This window comes from Aedes aegypti, chromosome 2, assembly GCF_002204515.2.
Source record: "Aedes aegypti strain LVP_AGWG chromosome 2, AaegL5.0 Primary Assembly, whole genome shotgun sequence".
Taxonomy (NCBI): domain Eukaryota; kingdom Metazoa; phylum Arthropoda; class Insecta; order Diptera; family Culicidae; genus Aedes; species Aedes aegypti.
The window spans coordinates 219,912,221-219,939,895 of record NC_035108.1 but is presented as its reverse complement, the minus strand read 5'-3'; the positions used below and the strand labels follow the sequence as shown (position 1 = coordinate 219,939,895).

The 27,675-nt window shown below is 37.7% G+C and overlaps 1 protein-coding gene across 1 annotated transcript in view; it reads right to left on the bottom strand.

Annotated features, from left to right (window-relative positions):
• Positions 1–574: 574 nt before the first annotated feature.
• The window catches only part of LOC5569576 (protein kintoun), a 99,526-nt gene continuing 72,425 nt past the window's right edge, over positions 575–27,675 (bottom strand). Inside the window, exons 4-6 of the mRNA XM_001658587.2 lie at positions 1,434–1,831; positions 1,258–1,372; positions 575–1,200 (exon numbers count right to left, since the gene is read on the bottom strand). Coding sequence (XP_001658637.2) covers positions 898–1,200; positions 1,258–1,372; positions 1,434–1,831 — 816 coding nt within the window. The 3' untranslated portion in view covers positions 575–897. The remainder of the gene's footprint in view (positions 1,201–1,257; positions 1,373–1,433; positions 1,832–27,675) is intronic.

Sequence of the window (27,675 nt, the reverse complement as noted above, 5' to 3'; positions counted from 1 at the left end):
GCGGAATATGGAAAAGCGTGTAAAAAATGCGCGGAATTAGGCAATTTCAACGAGTGAACTATTTCAAAAAATCACAATTGTAACGTTTGAATACAGTCTAGTTTATATTTTTCCCATAATCTAAAACAGATTTGCTAGCGATCCACCCAGAAAGCTTTTTTGTTGGTGCAATAATATTTTTTAATTAAGCATTTGAAATGTTTTTTTCGTTAACTGCGCTGAGTTACGGCACTTTACGGTACACTCTGTTGTATTTTATAATACCCCGTTTGATGTTAACTTGAAAGTCACGCGATATTCATGTAATTCAACAACACAGAACAAAATAGGGATTCGTATTCTTGGCACTTTTAATTCACTTTAGCAGTCAGGTTTCTTGAAAGCTACAGAGCTCATATTCGGCCACAATATGCGTCGTACTGATGCGATTGTTATTGCAAGGTTTCAGACATTTCGACCGAGAAAAATCCCCCATGCCAAAGTGAATCATGGAAGTGCCCAAGTGGATCTGCACCCTACCTATTAAAAAAAATCAAAAATAGAAGTTTCTGAAGAGAACAAATTAAAACACATATTTTTTCCTATGGCAATTGCTTCCATTCAGATTTATTCAGCTTTAACGTATTTCGATAAACTCTATCTATCAAGCCAATCCAATGTTTTGATTTGCGTTTTCTAAGTAGGTACAAACAAAATTTGAATCTTTCGATCTAGTGCTCGAGTTTAGTTAATTTTGTTGATGAATTTTGCATTCAAACATATAACAACTGTGATGTAGGACTTGCACTCTAAGAAAACACACCCTTCAAGAGTAGTGTTAAATATAATCAGAACCTAATGAAAGTGAAGAAAGTCGAACAACTACACTTCAAAATGGGTTTAAAATGATCAATCATGCTACATTTCGATATCAAAAATCATATCGCTCTTAAATTCAATATCACTGGAATCGTTGCGTTTGCTCTTAATAAATTGAGCTTTTACGTTGCAATTGTTGTTTTTGCTGGCGATGAACTTTTTCTCAACCTTACGATTGATTTCGATAGGTTTGGTCGAATCGTTTTGATGCTGGTTCTGCACTTCCGTATCTGCATTAATTTCGATTGGGTGTGCCGCATCGGAATCCAGCGAGATTCCACTATCATGCTCTGTGTCTCTTTGTACTACTGATCCCGGTGCTTCATTAGTGGTTTGGTGATCCTAATAAAAAAATTCACATGAAAATATTTTATACATTTTCGATTATTGAATAACTACCTTATCCTCATTATCAGTACTTTCTCCTTCACTTAAACGACGAGTCAGAGCTCGACGTTTGCTCTCGTTTTTCTTCGCGTTCTTTTTCTTCTGGCCAAGAATGCTGGTGTTGGATCTACAAATAAAATAAAATGTATCAAGGAATATAACCGATACAATATTCAATTCAAACAAACCTGAACAATTTAGTTTTAATAGCATCATTGAATCGCACTGTCTTGCGACAGCTTTCAGATAATTCTCCGTTTGTGTGATCAACTGATTCCGCGACGCTTGATCCATCGACAGAGGTTCCCAAATAATAGTGTTCATCGATGGACGAGCATTCGCTGATACTCCGTTGAAGAGATGAACGTTTTAGAATTCCTTTGTACTTATGGTTGAACTGAATTAGGGCAGATAAGTTATCCACGGAATCCGATTCGACCCCGTTGTTGTCTCTAGCAGGGCATGACTCCGAAACGCTGCGTGCTTTTCGCTGTTTGGATGTTGCTTCGCGGCTGCTACCTGTGCCTTCAAATGAATTCGCTTCATTTCCAGATTCAGGCTTGGGGTTGTCATTATTTATTGTAACCTAAAATTTAAAAAAAAATCAAAACTTGTAGAGAAAGTAGGTACCGTTGTCGGAGGTGACATTGGGCCTAAGGAGTGACATTAGGCCAAAGCATAAGCTGAGATATTAGAAAGTATTGGAAATATTATTATAATTTTTTCAATGTAGTATTTCTTGAAGTTACCTACGGCTCTCACCAAAAATTTCGATTTCTGGGGCTAGTAGGGTCGATGTTCCCTTAGTAGACAGTTCCCTATAGTCGCACTAGTGACTTTTTACGACCGTTTTGCTATAAATCTATGTAAAATATTTTTTGACATATAAATTTCAAGCTACTATTCTCAATACCATTGATACACAGCTCGATTTTGTTAAAAAAAAAAATAATTGAAATAAATAGTTTTGCTTAAAATATAAGCTTCCTTACACCTATAGTAAACCTTTTGTTCCTATAGTAGCACTACTAAGAGAATCTATTTTTTATTTAACAAACTAATTGATAAGTGAAGTGATAAGTGGGTAAGGGAAAATAATTGTTATGATTTACTAAATATGTGAATTAACGTTTTAAACTCATGCGTAAACTTTTGAGGCCATTGAGAACATTACGATAGGTAAGAGATTTTTCAGCCATTATTGCATAATAGAGCGAAAGATTGTTAACCTGTCAACTATCACTCCGTAACAAGTTGGCGGCGTGCAATCTTATTTTAATATTTTCAGCGGAAATAAGTTGCCGGAAATAATTTTCTGTACCACTTTTAGGTTGTCCCCTCTGACAGTTTTAAACTGCAATATAAAAAGTTTTAGAATTAATTCGACATAGTCCTAATAATAACTAAATTGAAACACCGTCAATTTTCTAATCACGTGGGGCAAGTGAAAAATTTCTCATTAGAGATTTAATTTGTGTTTTCTCTTTAGGTAGCTATAAGTATACAAGGTTCGCAACGATCATAGAACAACAGAACGTGCTGGTAATTCAAGAAACACTATACTCAAAACGTTAAAAGCTATTATCATGGTCAAATCATGGAACTTCTCTAAAAAAAGGTCGCCAAATATTACGATATTAATATGTTTACTTTGGACAGCCGATCAAAAGGAAGACGATGATTGAAAAGATCCAATATACGAGAACGCACGGAAATCTCGTGGAATGTCTATGTAAAGCTAGTTCATTTATAAATATTTTATTGAAGGATTTCTCCCGAACAGTTATCCGACGTCATATCCGATATTCTTAAAAACAAATAACGAGCGGTGAAACTTCTACAGAGCAGAAATGCAATTGCTGTCCCATGATGTAAGAACTAACATTGTAAATGTTGCAGTTATAATGTTGTCGAATAATTTGAACAAACATAACTTAACAGAAGAAAATTAAAGTAACAATAATAAAATTTTCTTTGTTTACATGTTACTTACCTTATTGTTCACTGGGACGCCTTAACAAATGTTAAAGGTAATAGAAATCGTAAACATAACTGTTAGTTTTTGAATTTATTGTTCAAAACAATAAACTTTTCACTTGCCCCACTTGTGGGGCAAGTAAAAAGTAAGAAGACGTTTTCAAAAACTTTTTCTGTACTTTTTTCTTCAATTTTACATAAAAATAAATTTCAGCATACTGCTTATATTTGGTGGGAGTCAAGCTAAAAAACATACTCGACCTCATTTGTTTTAATTTAAAGTCTCTAGGATTTGAAGAATCGTCGAAAGGCGTGGGGTGTACGCACGAGCCTATCGATCGCAAGGTCCTTGGTTCGATTCCAGGTTGCCGCGAAAACTATTTTTGTTTTCAAATTTTGATTTCATAAGGTAAATTTATTAGGGGTTCCTATGTTTATCGATAGTCCATTTGCCTGAGTATAGTTTTCATACAAAACCAAGATAAAATGCTTTCAGATGATTTTATACGAATATTTGTTTTTAGCTATGCGGCTATTGGTAAATCGACCCTAGTTTATTTTCATGAAACAATGAAAAAAGCTTGAAAATTAGGGGTTTTATACAATTTATACTTTTAAGGTTTCATAGAAATTCTCACTTTTAGGAGGATTTTTTTTCCTCGTCTGTAGAGCCTTTTGACCACTGCTTCCAGTATTTAGGAATATTGTGGTATGGCCCATGTTTTATCTGGTACTCATCAAATATCCTCTTCTTCTTCTGTCGGGTGTGAGATCACACTATGGGCGATCAGGTGGCCAATAATCGAAAAAATGACTTGTTCTGGTAGGTTTTTCTTGTACATTATTCCATAGTAAACACTTCTATTAAGTCATCGTGGAATACCAGAGCACGATCTTTTATATTTTAATTGATACAGTAGGTCAAAGTTAGAGTTTTTAAGAAAAAAATGAAGAATCCAGTGCAAACACAAGGTACACATTGAATACAATATACTGCACAATCGTAATATTTTATACAGATCTTTATACACTGTCCGAAAGCTTATTCAAAAAGCTATCTTAGAAAAATAAAATGAAATAAAAATTCGTACTTCAGGTCGGAAAAATGCGGGGAGTGCACTGAAAAAATATATTTGATTATAAAATATATTATGATTATTGACTATATCGAAACTTTACACATCCCATACTTTTTTGTCCCAAGTTGTCCCAGGCTAAAATGTATTTCCAAGGGTACTTTGAGATGTAAACTATAGGATCGTGAAGAATTTAGCTGCACAAATTTGCACTTTTTTAATTTAGGGCTTTTTGATTTTTTCCAATATTTTTCCCCATTCTCAATTAAAAACAGCAAAAAAATAATTCAGAGAACACCTGAATACAGCTAAATCATTCATATCATCATTTCTATGTATGTTCTATCATTTATAATGGTTTGCACAACGTTAATCGCATAAATGGCTTATATGCATCATTAGTAACAAATCTTATTATTTCGCTATAGGCCCTTTTCAAAAGTTAGTCTCAAAAACTTTTTTTGAAAATAAAACATCGAATTTGAATCACAAAACGCATAAATACGACATGAGATGGAAACAATATTTTTGGCCGCCAGTCTTTCCATACAGATACCGGCCATAGTGGATCACTGCGTCCATTTTTAGAACTATTGTGATAAAATATCCTCTTACAATTGAGGTTGATAGACATTGGTTGATGGAGCACTCTATCCCAATTAGGCTCAACTCGTTTTATAAAGTCTATTACCCAATTAGGACTACTTTGCCAACTTTCCAAGGGCTTTAATAACCTTTTTCCAAATGTTGACATTCTTTGATTAAGCAATGCTCCGCAGTTGCAGAGTAATTGCTTAGCAGTTTCGTTTTCATCTTGACAAAAACGACATTCAGAGGATTGGATTTTTTCTATCCAGTTATTACTCTAAGATTTCCTTTATTAAGATTCAGTATAGCCCGAGTTTTTGTTAGACTAGGTTTTATGAATCTTTTCGTTTGCTTGGATGTATCCATGGCATTCCAATTGAATTCTACCATGGATACTTCCCAACTTTTTAGTTTCATCCTAAGAGTACACTCAGGAACACCACAGAAAGGTTCAGGGCCAACAAGGCTCGAGGCTGCACCCTGTCAGAGATTTCATTCCCCTCAATACCACAATGGCCGGGCACGCAGTACAATGTAACTTTGTTCCTACTGGCCAATTGCTTTAGAGAAAGAATGCACTCCCACACAAATTTTGATCGACCCGTAAACTGCCCATACTCGCATAACAGTCCCATATGAATTTTATCCATTTTTGAGTTAGCTCCGTGAATGATGTTTATTTTTAGTGTACTCCCCTAAATCATGCTTAAAATTGAATCTTTGTATGGACAAAATGTGGAAAAAATACCAAACCATGTGCGTCCCATATTACAAATACCCGCATAACAGTCCCATTAGTTGATCATGACGAAATTGGAACAAACCCATTTTGATAATATTTTTTGTAATCTTGCATCGTGGTTTTCATTTCATTAAAAGAAGGAGTATCACAAATTATACTGATTAAAACCTTGTTTATTCACGAAAAATACTTATTCTAGCTTGACATGAACATTTTCTAGAGTGACTTCTGTTGCAATAAATTATAGAACCACAACTAAAAGTATATATCCTTGCGAGGCTAAAAAAAACAAGAAAAATAGAATCTCCTTGAAAGAAGGTTTGGCCAATTGTCAACTTATTTAAATAATTGTAAACAAAATCTCCGGCAAGCTCAACTTTCATCGGTATGAAAGGGGACGTTTTTCGCGCACATCGCCATTGGTATCATCGACAGGATTTTCATAGTCATATGGAGCATATATAACATCTAATGCCGAGAAAGGATGGTTCTGGACACACAACAGTATTATCCACACATGGGGAATCGCATGATTGAAGCGATTGTCATCATTAAGATCCAAAACTTGCTCTATTAGTTATATTCCTCGTTATGGTTCAAATCCAACGCTCCTGTGCAGTGGGGGGGATTCAACCAAGCGGCCGACAGAAACAGACAAATCAAATTTTTAACACTATCATTGTATAAAGTATAGTACCTACCACCGAATAGTACTTCGAAGTAAATTTGCAATTAAAGTACCTACTAAAAGTTTCAGAAGGGAAAATGCCTTGTGATCAATTGTAAACTTTAATCTTAATGTGTCAACGAGCGTGATAACAAAGTAAGCGAGTGCTAAGGAATGGGACTGGTATGCGGGTATAATTGCGGTTGGCTAGAGAAGTACTCGGATAACGAGTCCCATTGGTTTGGGTCCCAGATTTGGACTTCAGAAACAACCATTTTAACCGTGTTACAGTTGCTGACGATTTTATAATATTGTAATGATAGTGTGTAGAGTAATGCTACCACGATTTATTGCTATCAGCAGCGGTGGAACGAACACATTTGAAAACATGTTTAGAAGCGTTTTTCTCGACATGACGATTTTCCTAATGGGACTGTATTGCGAGTATGGGCAGTAAATGCCATTAGAGTATTCAAAGCTGCTTGACTGTCCGAGAAAATACAGATCTTTGCAAACCTGTAGTTCCTTTTAAGGCAAACATTTGTAGGGGAACTGGGGATAAAATGAACACCCTAAGCAATTTTCATGTTTTCTTGCTTATGAAGCTGTCAGATTCTTTTTCAATAGCCCAGAATTGAAGAAGGATGTTTATGCAATGTAACAAGTTGAAATATTGTGATGGAAATAGAATTTTATCATCATTATTATAATTTTGAAAATTTCTATTCACAGAGTCAATGTTCCAAACATGTGGGTAAAATGAACATGTAACGGGGGTAAAATGAACACCATTTAAATTGAACGGGTTGCGGTACGATTCTCTGCATCTGGTACATGATCAATACATATCTCACAGACATTCCGGAATTGATGGAACGTTTAGCTGCGACCATTTGGATGGCTGTCGATGTCTGTCTTTGTATTTTCGCCGGAAAACTCTCGGCATTTGAAATAAAATCCGGTAGTATTCAACCAGCCCCGGTGTTCATATTACCCCTATCTCGAGTGGTTCATTTTACCCCCAAAAGAATCAACATAATCAAATCATTTGTTCTAAGAATTCAGAAGATAAAAATACTTTCAATTTCCGTCTACTTATCATAAATACTTTAAAGATATGATGTGCGTATCAATAGATTTTTGATGATTTTAGTCATAAAAACCTTAAATACTAAGAGTGAAAATTTACATCATATGAGAAAACGGAGAGGCGTACTTTGTTTTTGTTTACTTTTCCAGCTTTTGACACTTCTAGATCGCGCTAGAGTAGACGAAATAGTTTCTGAGTCTGAGGATTTAAGATGGTACCATGTTTGGCATAGATTTATTGCATAATTACCGTAAAACACAGACCAGTTCATTTTACCTCCCCTATTCGTTTTACCCACAGTTCCCCTACAGTCTATGGCTTGTATTTCAGTTTGGAACACATGATGATTCCATGATGATCTTCAGTTACCCGCTCAACTACCGAGCCAAGCGCACGCGTTTATTTTCTCGCTCCTCCGCTCGTCACGGTAGTCGAATAAGCCTCTTTTCGAAAGCGTTTATTTCGGTCATTATTCCGTATCTTCGAAGTGTTACACATCGACGTTTCGACGTCAAATCGCGGTGCAGAAATGCAACGGCGCGAAAATACTTTTCGCATCGACTATTCGAAGATCCCTAAAAAACCCTCATATGAGGAACTCCATCACTTCATAGGTGAGGTGCTTGGAATGAAGCGGGAGGAAGTGAAACGCCTCCAATGCAGTAAATTCTTAGGTTGTGCTTTTGTCAAAGCCAGCAGTTTCACCGTTGCAGAGCGCATCGTGCAAGAACACGATGGGAAACACGTGTTGGAGGTTGACAAAAAGAAATACTACCTTCGTCTGTGGATGGAAGATGGAGGCGTCGACGTGAAACTACACGACCTGTCGGAGGACGTCCAAGACAACTCCATCATTAACACTATGAAGGAGTATGGCGATATACTCTCGATCCGTGAACTTCTCTGGGATTCCAAATATCAGTTTGGAGCCATCTCGACCGGAGTGCGTCTGGTGCGTATGATCGTGAAAAAGAACATTCCGAGTACAATCACAATTGACTCAGAGACCACATGCGTTTCTTACAGTGGACAGCTGCAGACGTGTAAGCACTGTAATGAGTTCGCTCATAATGGCATCACGTGCGTCCAAAACAAAAAGCTCATGCTTCAAAAACTACACGCAGACAAGAGCTCCTATGTCAATGTAGTTAAACAAGCAATCGCTCCGAAAGGAAACACAGAGCAAACAACCACCGACAAGACTCGCCAACCGGCTACAAAACCAACCACAAGCAAACTATCTCAAACACCTGGCCCATCGTCCTCATCATCACCATCTACATCCAGCACCAAGTCGAATGGAACAATGCCACCACCGCCGTCTAGAACACAACCAGCACCAGCATTACAATCCGATTCCGACTTCCCCGCATTGGGATCCCAACAGCACCAAACAAACAACGAATACGGTCAACGTCGCACCGATGGGCACGACACCGACAGCTCCACGACATCCACCAGCAGTAGGCGACTTCGGACTCGGCCTCCCGGGAAGAAGATGCGTCCTAACGACGAGGAAAACTCGCACGATGAAAACTATGTAATCGAAATGGATTCGTTCAGATACAACGTAGCTACTATCAACATCAATACAATCACCAACGAGACGAAGCTGGAAGCTCTAAGATCGTTTATACGAACTCACGACCTCGACATCGTATTTTTACAAGAAGTCGCAAACGAGCAACTAACCATCCCCGGATTCAACATAGTGTGCAATGTTGATCACGCCAGAAGAGGGACAGCGATAGCAATAAAACAACACATCAAGTTCTCTCACGTTGAAAGAAGTCTAGACGGTCGCTTGATTACGATGAGAGTTGACAACACAACTCTTTGCAGCTGCTACGCACATAGCGGCACTATCCACAGAGCAGAAAGAGAACACTTCTTCAACCAAACCATCGCATATTACCTCCGTCACAATACTGGCCGGAGACTTTAATTGTGTGATACGTCGAGATGACACAACTGGCAACAACCACAGCCCAGCACTCCAGCGAACCGTGCAACAACTGCAACTTGTCGATGTGTGGGAGAAGCTTCGTCGAAACACTCCAGGCCCCACGTACATTACCCACAACTCCTCCTCTCGACTTGATCGTATTTATGTCAGCTCAAGCCTTAGGGATCAAATGCGAACTACGGACACACACGTTTGCTGTTTTTCTGACCACAAAGCAGTTACACTCCGTATATGCCTCCCATACATGGGAAGGGAACCCGGTCGTGGGTTTTGGACACTCCGACCACATCTCCTAACAAATGAGAACATAGAGGAATTCCAAGTCCGTTGGCAGAGTTGGACCCGACAGAAACGTAACTTTCCGTCGTGGATGGCATGGTGGCTTCAATTCGCGAAGCCGAAAATAATGTCCTTCTTTCGTTGGAAGTCAAAAATCGATCACGACAACTTCAAACGCGAAACCCAACGTCTATACAGTGAGCTTCAACGGGCGTATGATGACTATTTCCAGGACCCCGATGTGCTCACCACCATAAACCACGTGAAAGGCCGAATGCTAGCTTTACAACGAGAACACACTCAGACTTTCCTGCGTACAAACGAGACATACGTCGGCGGTGAAGCGATATCGGTTTTCCAGCTTGGAGAGCGAAGAAGGAAGAGAACCACCATCACACACCTAAAAGGAGAACAAGACGAGACCTACGACACATCCGAAGCAATAGAGCAGCATTTGCTAGAATACTTTAAGCAGCTATACTCGGAAAACGAAAACCACACCACGATTGACGAAACCTTCCAAGTTGAACGAGCAGTACCCGACAACGATGAAACGAATGCCGCCTGCATGGAAGAAATTACCACCGCAGAAATTCTCTCCTCAATCCGAAGCGCAGCCCGCCGAAAATCTCCAGGGAGCGATGGGATACCCAACGAGTTCTACGTTCGAATGTTGGACATCATTCACCGGGAACTCAACTTAGTTCTCAATGAAGCCCTCACACAACAATTCCCTCCGCAATTCGTGGATGGTGTAATCGTTTTGGTCAAGAAAAGAAATAGCGACGACACTGCGCGATCGTATAGGCCGATCTCACTTTTGAACAACGATTACAAAATATTCTCCCGTATCTTGAAGTCCAGACTTGAAAAATTGAATCAAACACACCGCATCATCAGCACTGCACAAAAGTGTGCAAACTCGCCCCACAACATCTTCCAAGCCACTCTTTCTCTAAAGGGCCGCTTGGCACAGCTGAAACAACGAAAGCAGAGAGCAAAGTTGATCAGTTTTGACTTCGACCACGCTTTCGATCGTGTACGGCATGCTTTCCTATATCGCACCATGTGCGCACTCGGCATTAATAGAGACTTCGTGGAGTTGCTCGCTCGCATATCCAGACTCTCTTCATCCCGTCTATTGGTAAATGGCTATCTCTCAAGAGCTTTCCCAATCCAGCGCTCGGTTCGACAGGGCGATCCGATGTCTAGCTTGTTGTTTGTTTTGTACCTACATCCTCTCATCTGTAGACTCGAGCAAGTTCAAGGCAACCAAATCGTAGTCGCTTACGCAGACGACATCAGCATCATATCCATAAATGTGCATGCCATCATCGAATCAAAATCTTATTTCTCTCGGTTTGAGTTCGCATCGGGAGCAAAGCTGAACCTACGAAAAACTCTCTCGGTGGACATCGGCGATCTAAGTGGACCCAATACACTCAACGTTTCATGGCTTCAAACAACAAATACAGTGAAAATACTGGGAATCGTCTTCGCGAAGAGTATTCGCTTGATGATAAAGTTAAATTGGGATGCAACTATCAACCACTTTTCCCATATTGCATGGCTTCACTCTGGACGCTCACTCTCCCTGCACCAAAAAGTGACTCTCCTAAACGTATACGCCACCTCTAAAATTTGGTACCTATCCTCAATACTTCCACCGTCCGCTGTGCACACAGCAAAAATAACGAAAACGATGGGCACCTTCCTGTGGCGGGGGATACCAACTCGAATTCCAATGCTACAACTAACACGACCACGAGATAAGGGTGGACTGAATTTACATCTCCCAACATTTAAATGCAAATCTTTAATGCTCAACCGCCATCTCCGAGAGCGCAGTAGCATGCCATACTATCGAACCTTAATCACGCCAACTAACAACGTTGCGACCATTTGTCCTGCTGATCTACAAGACGTTAACATAATTAAGCAATTACAAGACCAATTATCACCACAAGTATTAGAAAATCCATCAGCTGAAGTAATTCATCGATTCTTCGTAGAGCAAACCGACGAGCCAAAAATACAAAGGAACCACCCTTACACATGATGGAGCAAAATCTGGAAAAATATAGGCACTCCACTATTGACATCACCTCAGAAAAGCACTCTATACATGATCGTAAACGAAAAGACCGTTTATGGGAAGCTCTACCATACGATTGGAAGAGCTGACAGTGAGGTGTGTCCTTACTGCAATGGCTCAGTAGAAACAATGCAGCATAAATTCAACGAATGTCCTCGCATCGCACAAGCTTGGCTTCAACTGCAGCGTAGAATCGCCACAATTATCCCTGGAAGACGACAACTCACATTTTAGCTACATCATCTACGTACCCAATCACCTCAAAACCTTGATTTTTTTTAGATTTTTTAGATTTTTACCAGAGACCACAGTAAGGGTGATAATACTCCCCCTCGAGGGCATCCCTTCATAGATCTTATAGATAGTTGCGCACCTCCAAGATCAGCTGATATCTCCCGATCTTTAAGCATAGCCATTATCCATTAGATAATGGCTATGATATTAGACTGCCAACACTGGTTTGTACCGTTTTTGTTTGTCTTCTAGCTCTCGATATTTTTTTATGTTTACACTAGTAATCCTTTATAAGAGAGATTCGCGGAAGCTGACATTTCTGTCAAAGTGTGAGTCAATCGAGCAGCGAGAGCTGTCAAAGTGTGAGCCAAACGTACATGCGTTATGTTTGTTTTGAACTTTTCTTGAAGAGTAATGTAATCCGTTTGAAATTATTTTGGTAAAAGTAATTTTGCATGAAGCAAAAAAATGAAATATTTTTCTTTTTTAAATTTTTGTCAATGCGATTATTAGTTGTTGATTTTTTCGGCTGTTTATTAGTTTGGATATGTAGCTCAAAGATCTATAACGAAACAAAATACACTTTTTAGCAATGAGGAAGTCATGTCCGTGTTAAAATATTATTCTCGACGCCGAGCAAAATCAGCACTGCTGGTCTGTTGCCAAATCATTCCATTTTACATTCGCTTATCTCTCTATAAAGGATCACTAGTTTACACCGTGTAAATAGGGCGATATTCAAAACTGAAAAGCCAATAGATGGCTCTTTTTCAGTGGTAGTAAAAACGAAACCCTGAAGCAAAGAAAGCACCACGGGAGATGAACTAAACACAAAAAGTTATGTATTCACTTTACACTTAATTTCTTATCACTACTTTTTTTATCCAGGTTCCTAATTGCAAGTAATTTACGTTTTTCATTATTTCCCATACGTTTTGACAATTCTACGACTACCATTCTTCCATGCGCTTGTGTTCAAAGTTCGAGAAATTTGAGAATCTAGCGTAGCGCGATCAGTGGGAGGAATACAAACAACAGTGTCGTCGCTCGGCGGCCAGTGAAAGAAGCTGAATGTTCGAAAGGTTGTTGCCTGTACTTTTGCCGCTGGCGCCAACTGTTAGCGTTTAAGAACGAAATAAACAGTCGTTACCCTATTGCATCGTTAATTGCCGTTGCCCATTGATTACGTCGGATTGCAGAAGTTTGTTTGTGTATACATTGTGTGTGCTCGCGTTCCGGTGCCGCTTCTGGAAGGACGATAATATGCAGTGGATCATGTGGTCGGTTTTTTCGATTGCGTGGGCTTGAACAAATCGCAATTCACGGCGTGGACTTCGAAACTTGGATTTTTTTGGTTCTGTGATTCTTGTCGCAGAAGTTTTGATGCGGCTGATTATGACAGAGAGAAAACCATAATGAAGGCTTTACGCGAATTGTTAATTCGTATCGATTCCATGGACACTCGAATTGGAAGCTTCGGCGAAAATCTTCGTAGAATCAACAAAACGCTGTTTGACGTCAAGCAAAATCGGAGATCATCAACCAGTTCACAACATCAAGCCAGTTTTTTTACGGAGTATTGATGAAATCACTTTGGATGATGTGATAGACGATCCGATTAATCGATCGAGAGCATGCGAAGATACCTTTTTTCGAGTTTTTGGACGAAGTCAACATCTCTATTGCTCTTCCTTCAGAGAAGTTCGTCGTTGGAGCAAATAAAAGAGTGCAGATAATTGCAAATCCGTGTGGATCCGGCAATAATTTGAGTTCAGTTGATATTTCTACCCCTGCTACTCCTGCTAGGCAATCAAATTCTTAAAACAAACGAATACCTGCTTCTCGTCAGCTCGCTGGACTTGATAGTAATCATGCTGACTACGCCAGCGATAGGAATCTAGTCGCGAATACTGAGTGCACGCATGAATCTTCGTCTAAAACTAGACCACAGTCCATGTCTCTGAAGGTTGCAAACTCGCAGACACCTCACGATCAGGAATCGTTCTACGTGACTCCATTCTCACCAGACCAAAACGAAGAAGAAATTAAGCAGTATATCTGTGAAATTTCTAATGTCAACTCTGCATTAGTTCATGTGGTTAAAATAGTACCACGCGGAAAGAATGCCAACGACCTTTTCTTCGTATCATTCAAAGTGGCCGTCTGTAAAACGGTTTCAACAGTGGTCGGTGATCCATGGTACTGGCCAGATGGAATAACCGTTCGTACATTCGAACCCAATGTAAAAAACAGCACAGCTACTCGTTTCCCAATCAACACATAATCGAGCCACCTGCTTTATCAGTCGATCGTTTGAGCGATGAATTTGCGTCGTTAGTTGTTTCCAGCGAATTTCAAGCATGCCACTTCCTGTCTCGTCAGGTAAGACTAACAGTGGTATATGTCCTGCCGAAGCAGGGAAGGATGCTGCTCCAATCCTGAACCGAGAACCATTTTTTCAGCCCTTGAACCGCTCTGCCGCCAATATACGTTGTTGCAAAGACTAAGTCCAGTTGTTAATTACACCTATCGTTTGTCTGGTGAGTTGCACGCTTACTGTCAATGATGATGTCACGCTACACGATAAGTGTTCATCTGCAACAACCAGACGCTCACCAATCCACCGCGAGGTGGATCGTGCTGAGTTGTTGAGTTGAAGGAGAGCGAAAGAAGGAAGGCACAAAAGTCTGTTTGACAGCTCTGCAGAAAGCGCGTGCGCACGGACAGAGCGCGTGCGCACGGACAGAGCGCGTGCGCACGGAAAGAGCGCCAGTTCGGCTCGATTTGCAATGATCGGTTATTATTATTATTTTTTCGCTATTGGATATTCTATGGTTTGGTTGATCGATGTTAAAGTTTATTTTAAAAGCAGCTCCACTTATTTTGAAACATATTGCCGTGTACAATAGTAGACAACACAACTAATTTAATTAAAATAATTTGAAATTATAATTAGTACATATACAAAAGGGGAAGAACGTTTAGGCTGGTTGTGCATTACGATAAAATCTCTTAACATAAGCAATGCTTGTTGTTGGTTCTTGTGGAAGGATCAACATGTTCGGCTTAACGAATCTTATTTTAAATATCGAATAACACCACATGCTATTGAACAAAAAGGATATGATTACAATAGACTTTTGATATTTTCAATTCTGAACCACCGCAAAAAAAAAATATTGGGAATCAAAATTCTCCTGAGAGGGATGATGTGGGGGAGGCTCATTCTAATTAATATTGTCGTTCAATTATGGGGATAAATTAAAATTGTTATTGTTCTATACATACTTATTTATTATAATTACCTGTAAATATTGATACAGCACAATTCAAGAATTTAAATATCAAATAGCAAACATAGATATGGTCCGTGTTCAGACAGACTGAACCAAGTGTTTTTTTTTCAATCGAGTAAGAAAAATGTACCCCAAACATGTGAAACATCAAAATATTATAGATATTTACTGTAATAATGGAACTTATCTATTTGATGATACATTTGTATCAAAATAACATGGAAGATTTAAAATTGATGGAGTTCTTTACGTATCCTTAGAGCTCCAAAATTCATCTAGTCTGGTCTGTCTAAACACCGACCATATGATTCTCAAAAACTCATGAGAATGGTATTTTACTCTTTGAACTGTTATTTAATTTGGATGTGTTTAAAAGATTTATAAATTTAATTTATTATTGATGTTACGAGCTATGTCTGTAGTTAAACTTAATGCTACACAAGAAATATATTTGAATCAAAGTATTTTTATATATAAATCTTATAAAAAAAAAATGTTCCAGAAAGTACTCTAGAATTCTTTGGGAGCGTCTCCCGGGATTCTTCCTTAAATCATTCATGAATCCTTCAAATCCTCTCTGGGATTGTTCTGCTGAAAATCTTGAGATTATTTCTGAATTTTCTTCCAGATATCGCTTTGGGATTCATCCAAAAAAAACGTTACCATTCCGGTATTACTTCTGAGATTCTTTCGGATATCCCATTGCGATTATTCTGGGCATCTTTTTGGATTTTTTTTGCAGAACTCTGTATGTGATTTTGCGTGTATCTCCTTAAGGATTACTTTTGAAATCCAGGAAATTAAATTCTTTGAAATTCTTGAAAATTGTTTTCGAAATACTATGGAAGATTTTACCATAAATCCTGATGCAATCCATTTGGATATTTAAAGAGGATTTTATCAAAAAATGTACGACTCTACTAGAAATTCTTCGAGAATTCCTCCGAAAATAACTCTAGATTTTTATCCGGAAATACGTCTGGTATTCTTATGAGAATGCCTCTGGTATTCTTCCAAAAATGACTTGAGATGCTTTCGGAAATCTTTCTGAAATTCTTCAAGAAATTCCACTGAGATTTTTACGCCAATATCTTTGAAATACTCCTGGGACTCTTACAAAAATCCTGTTGGAGTTTTTTTCGGATATCTTTCTATTCTAAATTTTTCAATAAATTTTGCTGGGATTGTGCTGTAAAACCTGCTAAGATTCATCCAAAAATACGACTGTCATTCTTCCGGATATCATTCAAGAATTCCACCGGAAGTTTTCGTGAGATTCAACCGTAAACAAGGATGGAAAAAAATCAGCTCTAACGACAAACAACACGGTATTTGAACGGTCCAAGAGGGCCATCACTCTTGCAGCAACATGATTTCAACACCTCACCACGCGCGCTAATCATAGATATATCGAGCATCCGATAAACTGTTTGTCGTAGGACAAAGGGTTTGTCGGATATTGTAACAAGTTGCGATTAATGCGAATCAATTTAAAATTCACGGATAAACTTTCTCACATTCCATGCACGATTGACTTTAGGATCAAAAATGGTATGCTAGAAGTCATATCGCAGAGTGAAAGCGTGAAAATCTTCCAAAATTTATGAATTCGGTTTGCGAACAATTGATCGTTAGCACACATGCCGAGCGATTCATTTTTCGCGGAGCGAAGTTTGTTATGATGGCTGGACGACTAAGGGTTTATCGTTGTTGCTATGATTGCAAGACAAAGAACAACCATGATGCATCATTTGTTTTATCATGATCACTAGATTTCCATCCTTGACCGTAAATCGTTCTGGTATTTTTCAGAAATTCCATTGGGATTCTTAAAAATATCCTTCTGAAAAATTTTCTGAGAATTGTTTTGGGATTATAGAAGGATTTCCAGAAGAATTCCAAGGCGATTCACAGAAACATCACTTCTGTATGAAGGATTATCGTTGATATCTGAAATAATCCCCTGAGAATTCTAAATCCAAATTACAGTGATATTCAAAAGAATCCCAGAAGTTATTTCGCCAGAATCCCTGAAAGATTTAAAGGATATTCACAGACATCCAGAAGATTTCATGAATATTTTCCAGAATAATTCCGATGTCCAGATGAACTGCAGAAAGATTCATGGAATAATTTCAAACGGGATTTTCGGAATCATTTGAAATTAACTTTTAGAAGATCCTCAGAAAAAGAAATCAGTAATCAAAGTAATCGAAAAAATCTCATTATTTCAAGCAATGCTCGTTGGTTCATGTCGAAGGATCAACATGTTCGGCTTAACGAATCTTATTTTAAATATTGAATGACACCACATACAATTAAACTAGTATGTGAGTACAATTCTAAATCACCGCAAAAAAAATATTTAGAATCATAATCCTTCTGCGAGGGATGATGTGGTGGATGCACATTCTAATTAAAATTGTCGTTCAATTATGGCGATAAATTAAAATTGTTATTGGTCCAGAAATTACTCCAGAATTCTATGGAATTTCCCTCCTGGGATTCTTCCTTAAATCACTTATGAATCCTTCAAAACCTCTCTGGGATTGTTCTGGAAATCTAAAGATTATTTCTGATTTTTCTCTAAGTTCTTCTGGAAATCACAGAATACTTACAGATATCGCTTTTGAACTCATCTAAAAAACATCGTTAGCATTCCGGTACTATATCTGAGATTCTTTCGGATATCCTTTGTGATTCTTCTGGACATCTTATTGGAATATTTGCATAAATCTGTATGTGAGTTTGCGTTTATCTCCTTAAGGATTACTTTTGAAATCCTGGAAATCAAATTCGAATCGAAATTCTCGAAGATTCTTTCGGAAATTCAATGGAAGATTCTAACAAAAATCCTGATGCAATTCTTCTGGATATTTTTAGAGGATTTTGCCAAAAAATGTACTACGACTCTACTACAAATTCGTCGAGAATTCCTCCGAAAATAACTCTGGCCTTTTTCCGGAAATACTTCTGGGATTATTATGAGAATACCTCTGGTATTCTTCCGGAAATCACCTGAGATGCTTTCGGAATCCCTTTAGAATACTTTCGAGGATTCTTCCGAAAATCTTTCTGAAATTATTCTAGAAATGCCACTGAGATTTTTACGTCCATATTCTTGAAATTTGTCTGGGACTCTTCCAAAAATCCTGTAGGAAATCTTCCAGATATCTTTCTAGCATTCTTTCGGGAAGCCTTCTGGGATACTTTCGAAAATCTTTCTGAGGATCCTTCAAATCCTTCTGTGAAGGATTCTTGCAGAAATTCTTCCCGAATTACCTCTAGACTCTGGGAGTTTCCTGAATTTTTCAAGAAAACTGTTATTATTTCGACTATCTCTCTAGGATTCTTTCGGAAATTCTTCTACAATACCCCCAGATTTCTTTCTGTTATCCTGCTGGAGGACTTCAAAACATCTTTCAAAGATTCTTCCAGAAATTTTACTGGAATTTTTCAAGAAATTCTGCTGGGATTCTTCCGTAAAACCTGCCGAAATTCATCCGGAAATACGACTTCAATTCTGCTTGAATGATAAGCATTCAAGAATTCCACCGGAAGTTCTTGTGGGAGTGAACCGTAAATTGTCCTGGTATTTTGTTTAAATACATTGAGATTCTTAGGGAAAAATATACAGGATTCTTAAAAATATCCTTCTGAAAATTCTTCTGGAAATTGCTTTGGAATTAAAGGAGGATTTCCGGAAGAATCCCAGGTCGATTTACAGAAGAACCACAGAGAAATCACTAAAATATTATCAGGGAGATTTCTAAAGGAATTATTTTAAGGATTCTCGTATATTCCTGAAACAATCTCAGGAGAATTTCGAATGGATTTTGAATGTTTTTTACAGTGATATCCAAAAGAATCCAAGAAGTTATTTCGCAAGAACCCATGAAGATTCAATGAAAAGTCACAGACATCCAGACGATTTCATGAATATTTTCCAGAATAATTACGATGTCCAGAAGAGCTCCAGAAAGATTTACGGAATAATTTCAAATGTAATTTCCAGAACCATTTAAAAGTCACTTTCAAAAGATGCTCAGAAAAAAGAAATCAGTAATCAAAGAATCTCATAGGTATTTTTTTAAAGTCCCAGTGACTGTCCGGTAGTTTTCTTGGAGGATTTCCATTTGAAGTCAAGAGGGATTTTCAGAAAATTCTGCCAAGGATTTAAGAAAATTTTCAAGGAAAATCAATGATAAATCACGAAAAAAATCAAAAACACTTCCTTATGAATTTCCAGAAGAATCACAGTTTTTTTTTTCTCAAAAAATCTTAGAAAAAAATTCTAAAGAATCACGAAGGAATTTTCGGAATAATTCTGGATATACAAAATTATCTCAGGCAGAAACAATAAAATCAATAGCAATAAATCTGTAAGAATTTAAGAAGGATTTCTGTAAGAATATAAGGAGGATTTACAAACAATTACAGAGGAATTTTGGGATGATTTCCATAAATAAAGATTTAAAAAAATCCCCGTCATCTGGAAGATTCTTAGCAGGATTTTCGGAAGTATTCCACAGGGATTTCTGGGAGAATTCCATTGGGATTTACAAAAGAATTGCAGAGGAATTTCCGAAAGAATCCCAAGAATTTGCACGGAAGAAAGTGAAGTGAAATAATAGATTTTTTTGATTATAGTCTCAGGCGTCTTTCCGAGAGTATTCTAGAATAATAGGTATAATCTAAGACATTTTTCGGAAAGAATCTCAAAGGGATTTTGAAGAACTTTCAAAGAGTTTCACGGAAGAAATACTGAAGAATTACGAGGAAAATATCAGAATTTAAATAATAATTTCGATTGGATTTTCAGAAGAAATCCCGAGAAATTTTGTGAGAATCCCCGAACCCAGATTTTTAAAATATATTCCATTACACTGGAAAGCAATCATTAAATCATTTTCGGCAGAATTCCAGAATTTTACGGCAGAATTCCAGAATTTTACAGCAGAATCCTGAAAGGATTTCCATAATAACCCAAGATGGGTTTCTGGGATAGTCCAATATGAAGTCCCAAGGAGGTTATTGGAAAAATCAGAGCGATCAAAGAAATAACTACATATAATAATTGTTTGGCTTCGTTTTATAATCACCTTAAGCTGAGTGTACGCCATCCAGTTTGGGGGCAGATTGACGGTATCGAAGTGGATTAAAAACAATTATAGGAGAACGTGTGGAAAATACATATGAACTGCGCAGAATACATCAGACCGATTTAGCATTGCTGCGCACTTCTAAAAGCATTTTATTTTTATTAAAATGTTTGATAATAGTAGAACGACAATGATCATCAGTTGATTTTCCGCTACTGTTTTTTTTTAAATCACAATTGTTATTTCTTTCCGTGCACGCGCTCGGGAAATGAATCTGGCCATGGTGCAACAACCGCGCTACATTCGATGAATCCTATGCGACAAAAATTGTCGGCGCTATCCGTCAAATTCGCTCACCAAAGCTATTTTGGTGACTTTAACATCACAGCTTTCCATCCAGCGCTCATCCGAGCTTGTGTCATTTGATGACATCACTCTTCCTACTGATCGTTCAAACATTGAGTTGCATTCTGAATACCGTGCATTTTCCGTTGACTGCCAAACACGCCACTTTGCTGTGCTTCCTGTTTCGTCAGGTAAGTTTGACAGTGGTGTATGTCTCGCCGAAGCAGGGATGAATACTGCACCAAATTTCAATCGAGATCTACATTTCCAGCCAATTGATCGTTCTGCCATTCACGTATATCGAACCGATATCCTGTTGAAACTCCCACGTACCACTCTGCTGCACTTCCTGTTTTATCAGGTAAGTTTGACAGTGGTATATGTCCTGCCGAAGCAGGGAAGGATGCTACCCCTTTTCTGAATCGAGTACCGCTTTTCCAGCCTTCTGATCATCGCTACATTGAACCTGTTCATAACTTTGTACCGTCTGAGGACCCAAGAATATGCCACTTTGCTGCACTTCCTGTCTTGTCAGGTAAGTTCGACAGTGGTATATGTCTTGCCGAAGCCGGCAGGGACGCTACACAAAATTTGAATAGAGGTCCAAATTTCCAGCTCAATACATGCTCTACTGCCCACGCAAATCTACCCAGCACTGTGCTTTCCGGACCATCGATAAATTATTTTGACATCACGACACCGAATTCCAGAGAAACTGCTAACCGTGGCTTGTTGGTATATTACCAAAATATCGGCGGAATCAACACTCGTTTATCCGACTATCGTCTCGCCTGCTCCGATTCCTGTTACGATGCGTATGCCTTCACAGAAACATGGTTGAACAGTGATACCATCTCTAGCCAGATCTTTGATCCATCTTATAGCGTTTTTCGTTTAGATCGTAACTCCCAAAACAGTAGGAAAAACTCCGGCGGTGGTGTACTATTGGCAGTCAAAAAAAACTTAATGCTCGACAGTTATCGGTTTCTAATTCTGAATCTGTTGAGCAAATTTGGGTAGCAATAACTTTCCAAACTCATACCTTGTTCATCTGTGTCATTTACATTCCTCCCGACCGCTCGCAGGATATGGAAGTAATTGATCAACACATCGGCTCGCTCAAGTGGATCTCAGATAAGATGAAAATTAAGGATAGTTTGATGATACTTGGTGATTTTCCTGGCATCCAATGGAAACTCAATTTGACGTACTGAGATCTATATCCAGACGTCACTCGTTCTTCGATCAGCTTATCCGGTAACAAGCTAATCGATAACTATAGCTTAGAACGTGTTTCTCAGTTGAACTTCATTGTTAATGATAATGGTCGGCTATTGGATCTTTGTTTTGGAAGCATCGATGGAGACGCAAATTTTACAGTCATGAAAGCCTCTTCTGATCTTGTGAAACCAACGATTCATCATCCCTCTCTGCTAATCGAAATAGTTAGCGTCTCACCAAGCATATTCATAGATCCAGTTGAAACGCTTTCCTATGACTACAAAAATAATGACTTTTGCGGTATGAACAACTTTTTCTCCAACATCAACTGGTTTGATTACATTAATCGAAACCTCGATTCATCTTTGAGTGCGTTCTCTAGTATTGTATTGTATGCTATCGACCAATTCATTCCGACGCGTTCTCGTAAAGCCCCAATCAACCCACCGTGGAGTAACAATCATCTAAAACAGCTGAAAAGGTTGAAAAGATCAACTCTGCGAAAGTATACGAGATTCAAAACCCAATGTTGTAAAAGGAACTATCACGCTGCAAATTGTCGCTACAAACGCTTGAATAAGAAGTTGTTCTCTTCGCACCAAATGAAAGTTCAACAAAATCTACGTCAAAATCCTAAATCGTTCTGGAACTATGTCAACGAGCAACGGAAGGAATCCGGTCTACCCACGGTAATGTTTAAGGGTAATATTGAATGCTCCACTACCGATGGTATTTGTGATCTTTTCTTAAACCAGTTTTCAAGCGTTTTCACCACGGACATTTTGGACGAATCACAAGCTTTCTTTGCCGCTGAAAATGTACCTGTTCATTCACCAGTAGGTGATCACCCATTCATCGAAGCCGAAGCAATTAACAAAATTTGCTCCTCTTTGAAAGCATCAACTAGCAGTGGGCCAGACGGTATTCCTGCGATGGTTCTGAAAAAATGCTCTGCCCATCTTTCGATGCCATTATCGTGTCTCTTCAACTTATCACTTCAGGTTATAAAACCCCCTCGGCTATGCTCAGTGCACAGTGGTCCAGGAATCAGTTTTACGCGGAAAGATGCATTTTGAGCTTTAGAATGAAACATTAGACAAAAACTGTCTTCTACAAAGTTGTTTGTATTAGTTAAGCCCTTTGTTTGGTTTTATTGAAAATTAGGGTGGACCACATTTTCATAGAAATTGTGTAACTAACTTTCTTATTTGTAGAAATTATATTATACATGCTTCAGAAAAGTTGTAGACCATTCAATTTCAAGCAACTTTGCCAAAAAAAGTTTTTTTGTATCTCTTAAATTGACCGATTTAGAGCTTTTTTCATACGGTGACATAGGGTGGTCCGAACAAAACTGGTTTTCTGGCTCTAGAGTTTTCAATTCAAATTTCTCATCAAAGTAGTCTAAGAAACACTTTTAGAGCTTTGAAAAATGCGTAATTTGGTGAGTGAAGAAACTCGCTATCTCCTTCCGTTTAAGAGTTATTGTTGTTTTTCTCTCAAAAACATGCCTACTTTGATCATGAATATCTCTGATTGGGGCAAACATAAAAAATATCTTTTGACGGCATTCAAAAGACAAAATTAAATTGTATATTATATCAAAAAATTACAGATGTGTTATTTTTGTAACTCTAATAAAATGCCTTGAAAAACAAAGGATTTTAAGCAGAAAAACTTTAATAACTTTTGAACTAAAATAGATATCATCAATATTTTTGCATGAAAATTTGCGTATTGTTAAGTTCTTGAAGTCGTTCATAGGCCGCTTTGACGAGAAATCCGAAGTAAGAAAGATAGGGCTCTAAAACTATTTTGAAGATTTTCATAGTATGTATATCTTTATTATTTGACATTTTGAGCATGAAAATGAAATTTTAGACAAAAATGATCTTCTACAAAATTGTTTCTAAAAATGCAAGCTAATATACTGTGTCATTTAAACTAGGGTGGTCCACAATATCACTCATATCATATAATAAACTTTTTCATTTGCAAAAATACTGGTATATGCTCTTAGGCAAAGCGGTAGAACTTGAAATTTTGATCAACTTTGCCAAAAAAAGTTTTTCTGTAGCTCAAAATTTGACCAATCTAGAGCATTTTTTCCTAATCATCGCAGGGTGGTCCAACAAAAATAAGTTTTTCAACTCTAGTTTTTTTAAGATTATTTTCTCATCAAAGTTGTCTATGAACGACTTTTAGAACTTAACAAAACGCAAATTTTCATGCAAAAAGGTTGTTGATATCTATTTTAGTTCAAAAGTTATTAAAGTTTATGTGATAAAAAATATTTGACTTTCAAGACGTTTTATTAGAGTTACAAAAATAACACATCTGTAATTTTTTGATATAATATACAATTTTATTTTGTCTGTTGAATGCCGTCAAAAGATATTTTTTATGTTTGCCCCAATCAGGGATATTCACAATCAAAGTAGGCATGTTTTTGAGAGAAAAACAACAATAACTCTTAAACGGAAGGAGATAGCGAGTTTCTTCACTCACCAAATTACGCATTTTTCAAAGCTCTAAAAGTGTTTCTTAGACTACTTTGATGAGAAATTTGAATTGAAAACTCTAGAGCCAGAAAACCAGATTTGTTCGGACCACCCTATGTCACCGTATGAAAAAAGCTCTAAATCGGTCAATTTAAGAGATACAAAAAAACTTTTTTTGGCAAAGTTGCTTGAAATTGAATGGTCTACAACTTTGCTGAAGCATGTATAATATAATTTCTACAAATAAGAAAGTTAGTTACACAATTTCTATGAAAATGTGGTCCACCCTAATTTTCAATAAAACCAAACAAAGGGCTCAACTAATATAAACAACTTTGTAGAAGACCGTTTTTGTCTAATGTTTCATTCTAAAGCTCAAAATGCATCTTTCCGCGTAAAACTGATTCCTGGACCATAGTGCAGTGGAAGGGGATCTACAGGGTCGGAAGAAGGGGAATCGGTACACACTCACTCAAACGTCACTCGAAGAATCCATCTCCAACGGGAACTGAAACTAAGAGCACATCCACTGACGTAATTAGGGTTGGGTAAACTCACTAACAACTACTTATGATTGTATGCAAGCTCAAAGGCCACGCTACAAATAATATTCCAATCAGAACAAGAAGGGAGGGAGGCATGAAGATCCCTTTGTGGACCCGGAATGGAACAGAGAGAAAAATGGAACAATAGTGAGACTTTAAACACACTGAAATGACTTAAACGATCAAATTCACATGCACAGAATTGTATTAAGCTAATTTTACAATAATCAACGTTTTCATTTAACCTTCCGTCAGTCGCTCAAAAAAAAGTTACACCAGCGGTCGCATCGTGTACTGAGTACACGCGGAGCAATTTTGATTGTACATCCAAAGCTAGGCAAGATAGAATATGGATGTCTTCGACAATTTTTTTCAGTCCAACGGTACCAATTGGTCAGTGGACAGAAAACACTTTGGAAACATCCTCATCTTCCTGTGGCCATCGGATTGTGCCCCGGGGGAACCGATGTAGTGGACATTTCGCAATGCAACATCTCGTACACAAATATCTCAGGATCTAGATTTTTTAGCAAGATGGTTTCTTCGGCAAAGTTGTTCAGCAGATCAAGGGCTAACATGTGATAGGCTGCTTGTTTCGAAATTCTGCCACCAGATGGTGCTAGTGAACATTTAATTTTTCAAACACCGATATCTCAATATCCTGATTACCTAGAAAGATGATGTCATCGACAAAGTTGTTTAGTAGGTCAAGGACTAACATATGATAAGCTACCTAACAAGAAAAACTGCCACAAGATGGCGCTAGTGAGCATGCAATATTTTAATCACGGATATCTCAGGATCCAGATTTTTTAGAAAGATGGTGTTTTTAGCAAAGTTGTTCAGTAGTTCAAGGGCTACCATGTGATTATCTTCTTGATTTGGAATTCTTTCAATAGATGGCGCTAGTGAGCATGAGATTTTGCGAACACAGATATCTCAGGATCCAGGTTACCTATAAAGTTGACTTCTTCGACAAAAGTGTTGAGCTCCTGGTTTAATTTTTTTCAAATACAGAATTTCAAGTTCCCGATTATTTTAAAACTTGGCGTCTTCATCAAATTTATTAGGTAAGGAAAGTGCTCACATGTTATTGGCAATTATATTTTGAATTATGTTATCCTGCGCCAGTGAGCATTTAATTTTCTGAACATCTTATGATACTGATCATTTGGGCTCATTACACGTTTTGTCAAATGTTAAAACATTTCGCTACAAGTAAATTAATAGATAAACACAAAATAAAATTAAACATATAGGGTTCATTCTACTTCAAACTCAAGATTCAAGTTGAACAATAATATGCTTATATTTAGTAGAAAAGTAGGACGCAAACTTCTCGTTGCTGGTGATAATCTAAATTCGTTGCTAAAAACATCTCGTGAGAGCACACTCTCGCAGTACTGGTCGGGTTTGATAATATGGCACGTCTCTTTCCTCCGGAAAATCAGCTTGAGAGATAGGCTTATGATTATCTCCGTGACCGATAATTTCACTTACTGGTTGTTTACAAATAAATTCAAAGTGCTCTTTGTGCTAGTATAATCATAATATGGTAATACTAGCACAAAGAGCACTTTGAATGAATTTGTAAACAACACAGGCAATGACTATCACATTCGAGGTGATTCGAACAATGTTATACACTCTTAAAATTAATGAAAATTACTGCGGACGTAATTCACATCATGACTGAATGACTCATGATGTAAGTGATGAAATGACGTAAAAACGTGTTCTGTAAGATGTATTGAACGAAAAGTGTAATTTTACATGATGAAGGACATGAAAACGATGCCACTGGGTGGTATGAATAAAAAACTTTGAACTTTACTACATGTAGCATCTACTCAAAAACAAAATCCACAAAGTTTACGACACTTTTGGTATGAATAAAAAACTTTTCGAACATGTAGTACTTACTACTTTCGAACATGAGCAGTGACTGAAGCTGCACGTTAAGAAATTTCCATTCAGAGTGCAGAGTGATTCTGCACGTAAAGAACAATCTATTCAGAGTGACGCCTAAAATTAATACAGTCATGCATATGAAGAAAATGCATGGAATCTAATCGATTACGCGACAATTTGCACAAATCATGAAGGTGCTGTTATTTGACAAAATTTGTAGTGTAATTTTGCGATTAGTCTGGTATTCTCTTTATGTCTATGATCAAAGAATTTTCTGGGTGGTTTTCGGCCTTCGCCAACGATTGATGATTTTTTAAATACTAGCTTAACATCTATGAAGAGATCTTGAGATTACAGCTATCAAATTAGGAACCACATATTTTCTAGCACCAGTATTGAGATTCTGGTGAAATTGCGGTAGAATTTTGATGCTCCCCGTGTGTTTTCTTAACAGCATGTTGAATTCCGGAAGTTCTAAGTGTTTCTGCGATATTCTCGTTACTTTGGTGGGGTTTCTGATAGTATTCTTGGAATGTCTAGAACTTAGAATGTCGAGATTTTTATGGGAATTGTAGTGATTCCATTGGTAGTCGTTAGAATTCAATGAGGATCTCCCCTAAAACACCAGGGTTCCCTTTGAAATTATCAAAATTCTTGTCGATTTCACGAAAAATCCCATTGAAATCTATAAAATATTTACCGACATTCAAATCGTTTATATTAAACCGTTGCTTTGAAATTCCAACGGAACTGGAGATCAACGGAATCTTAAAGGTTTTTAAAATAATTACGAAG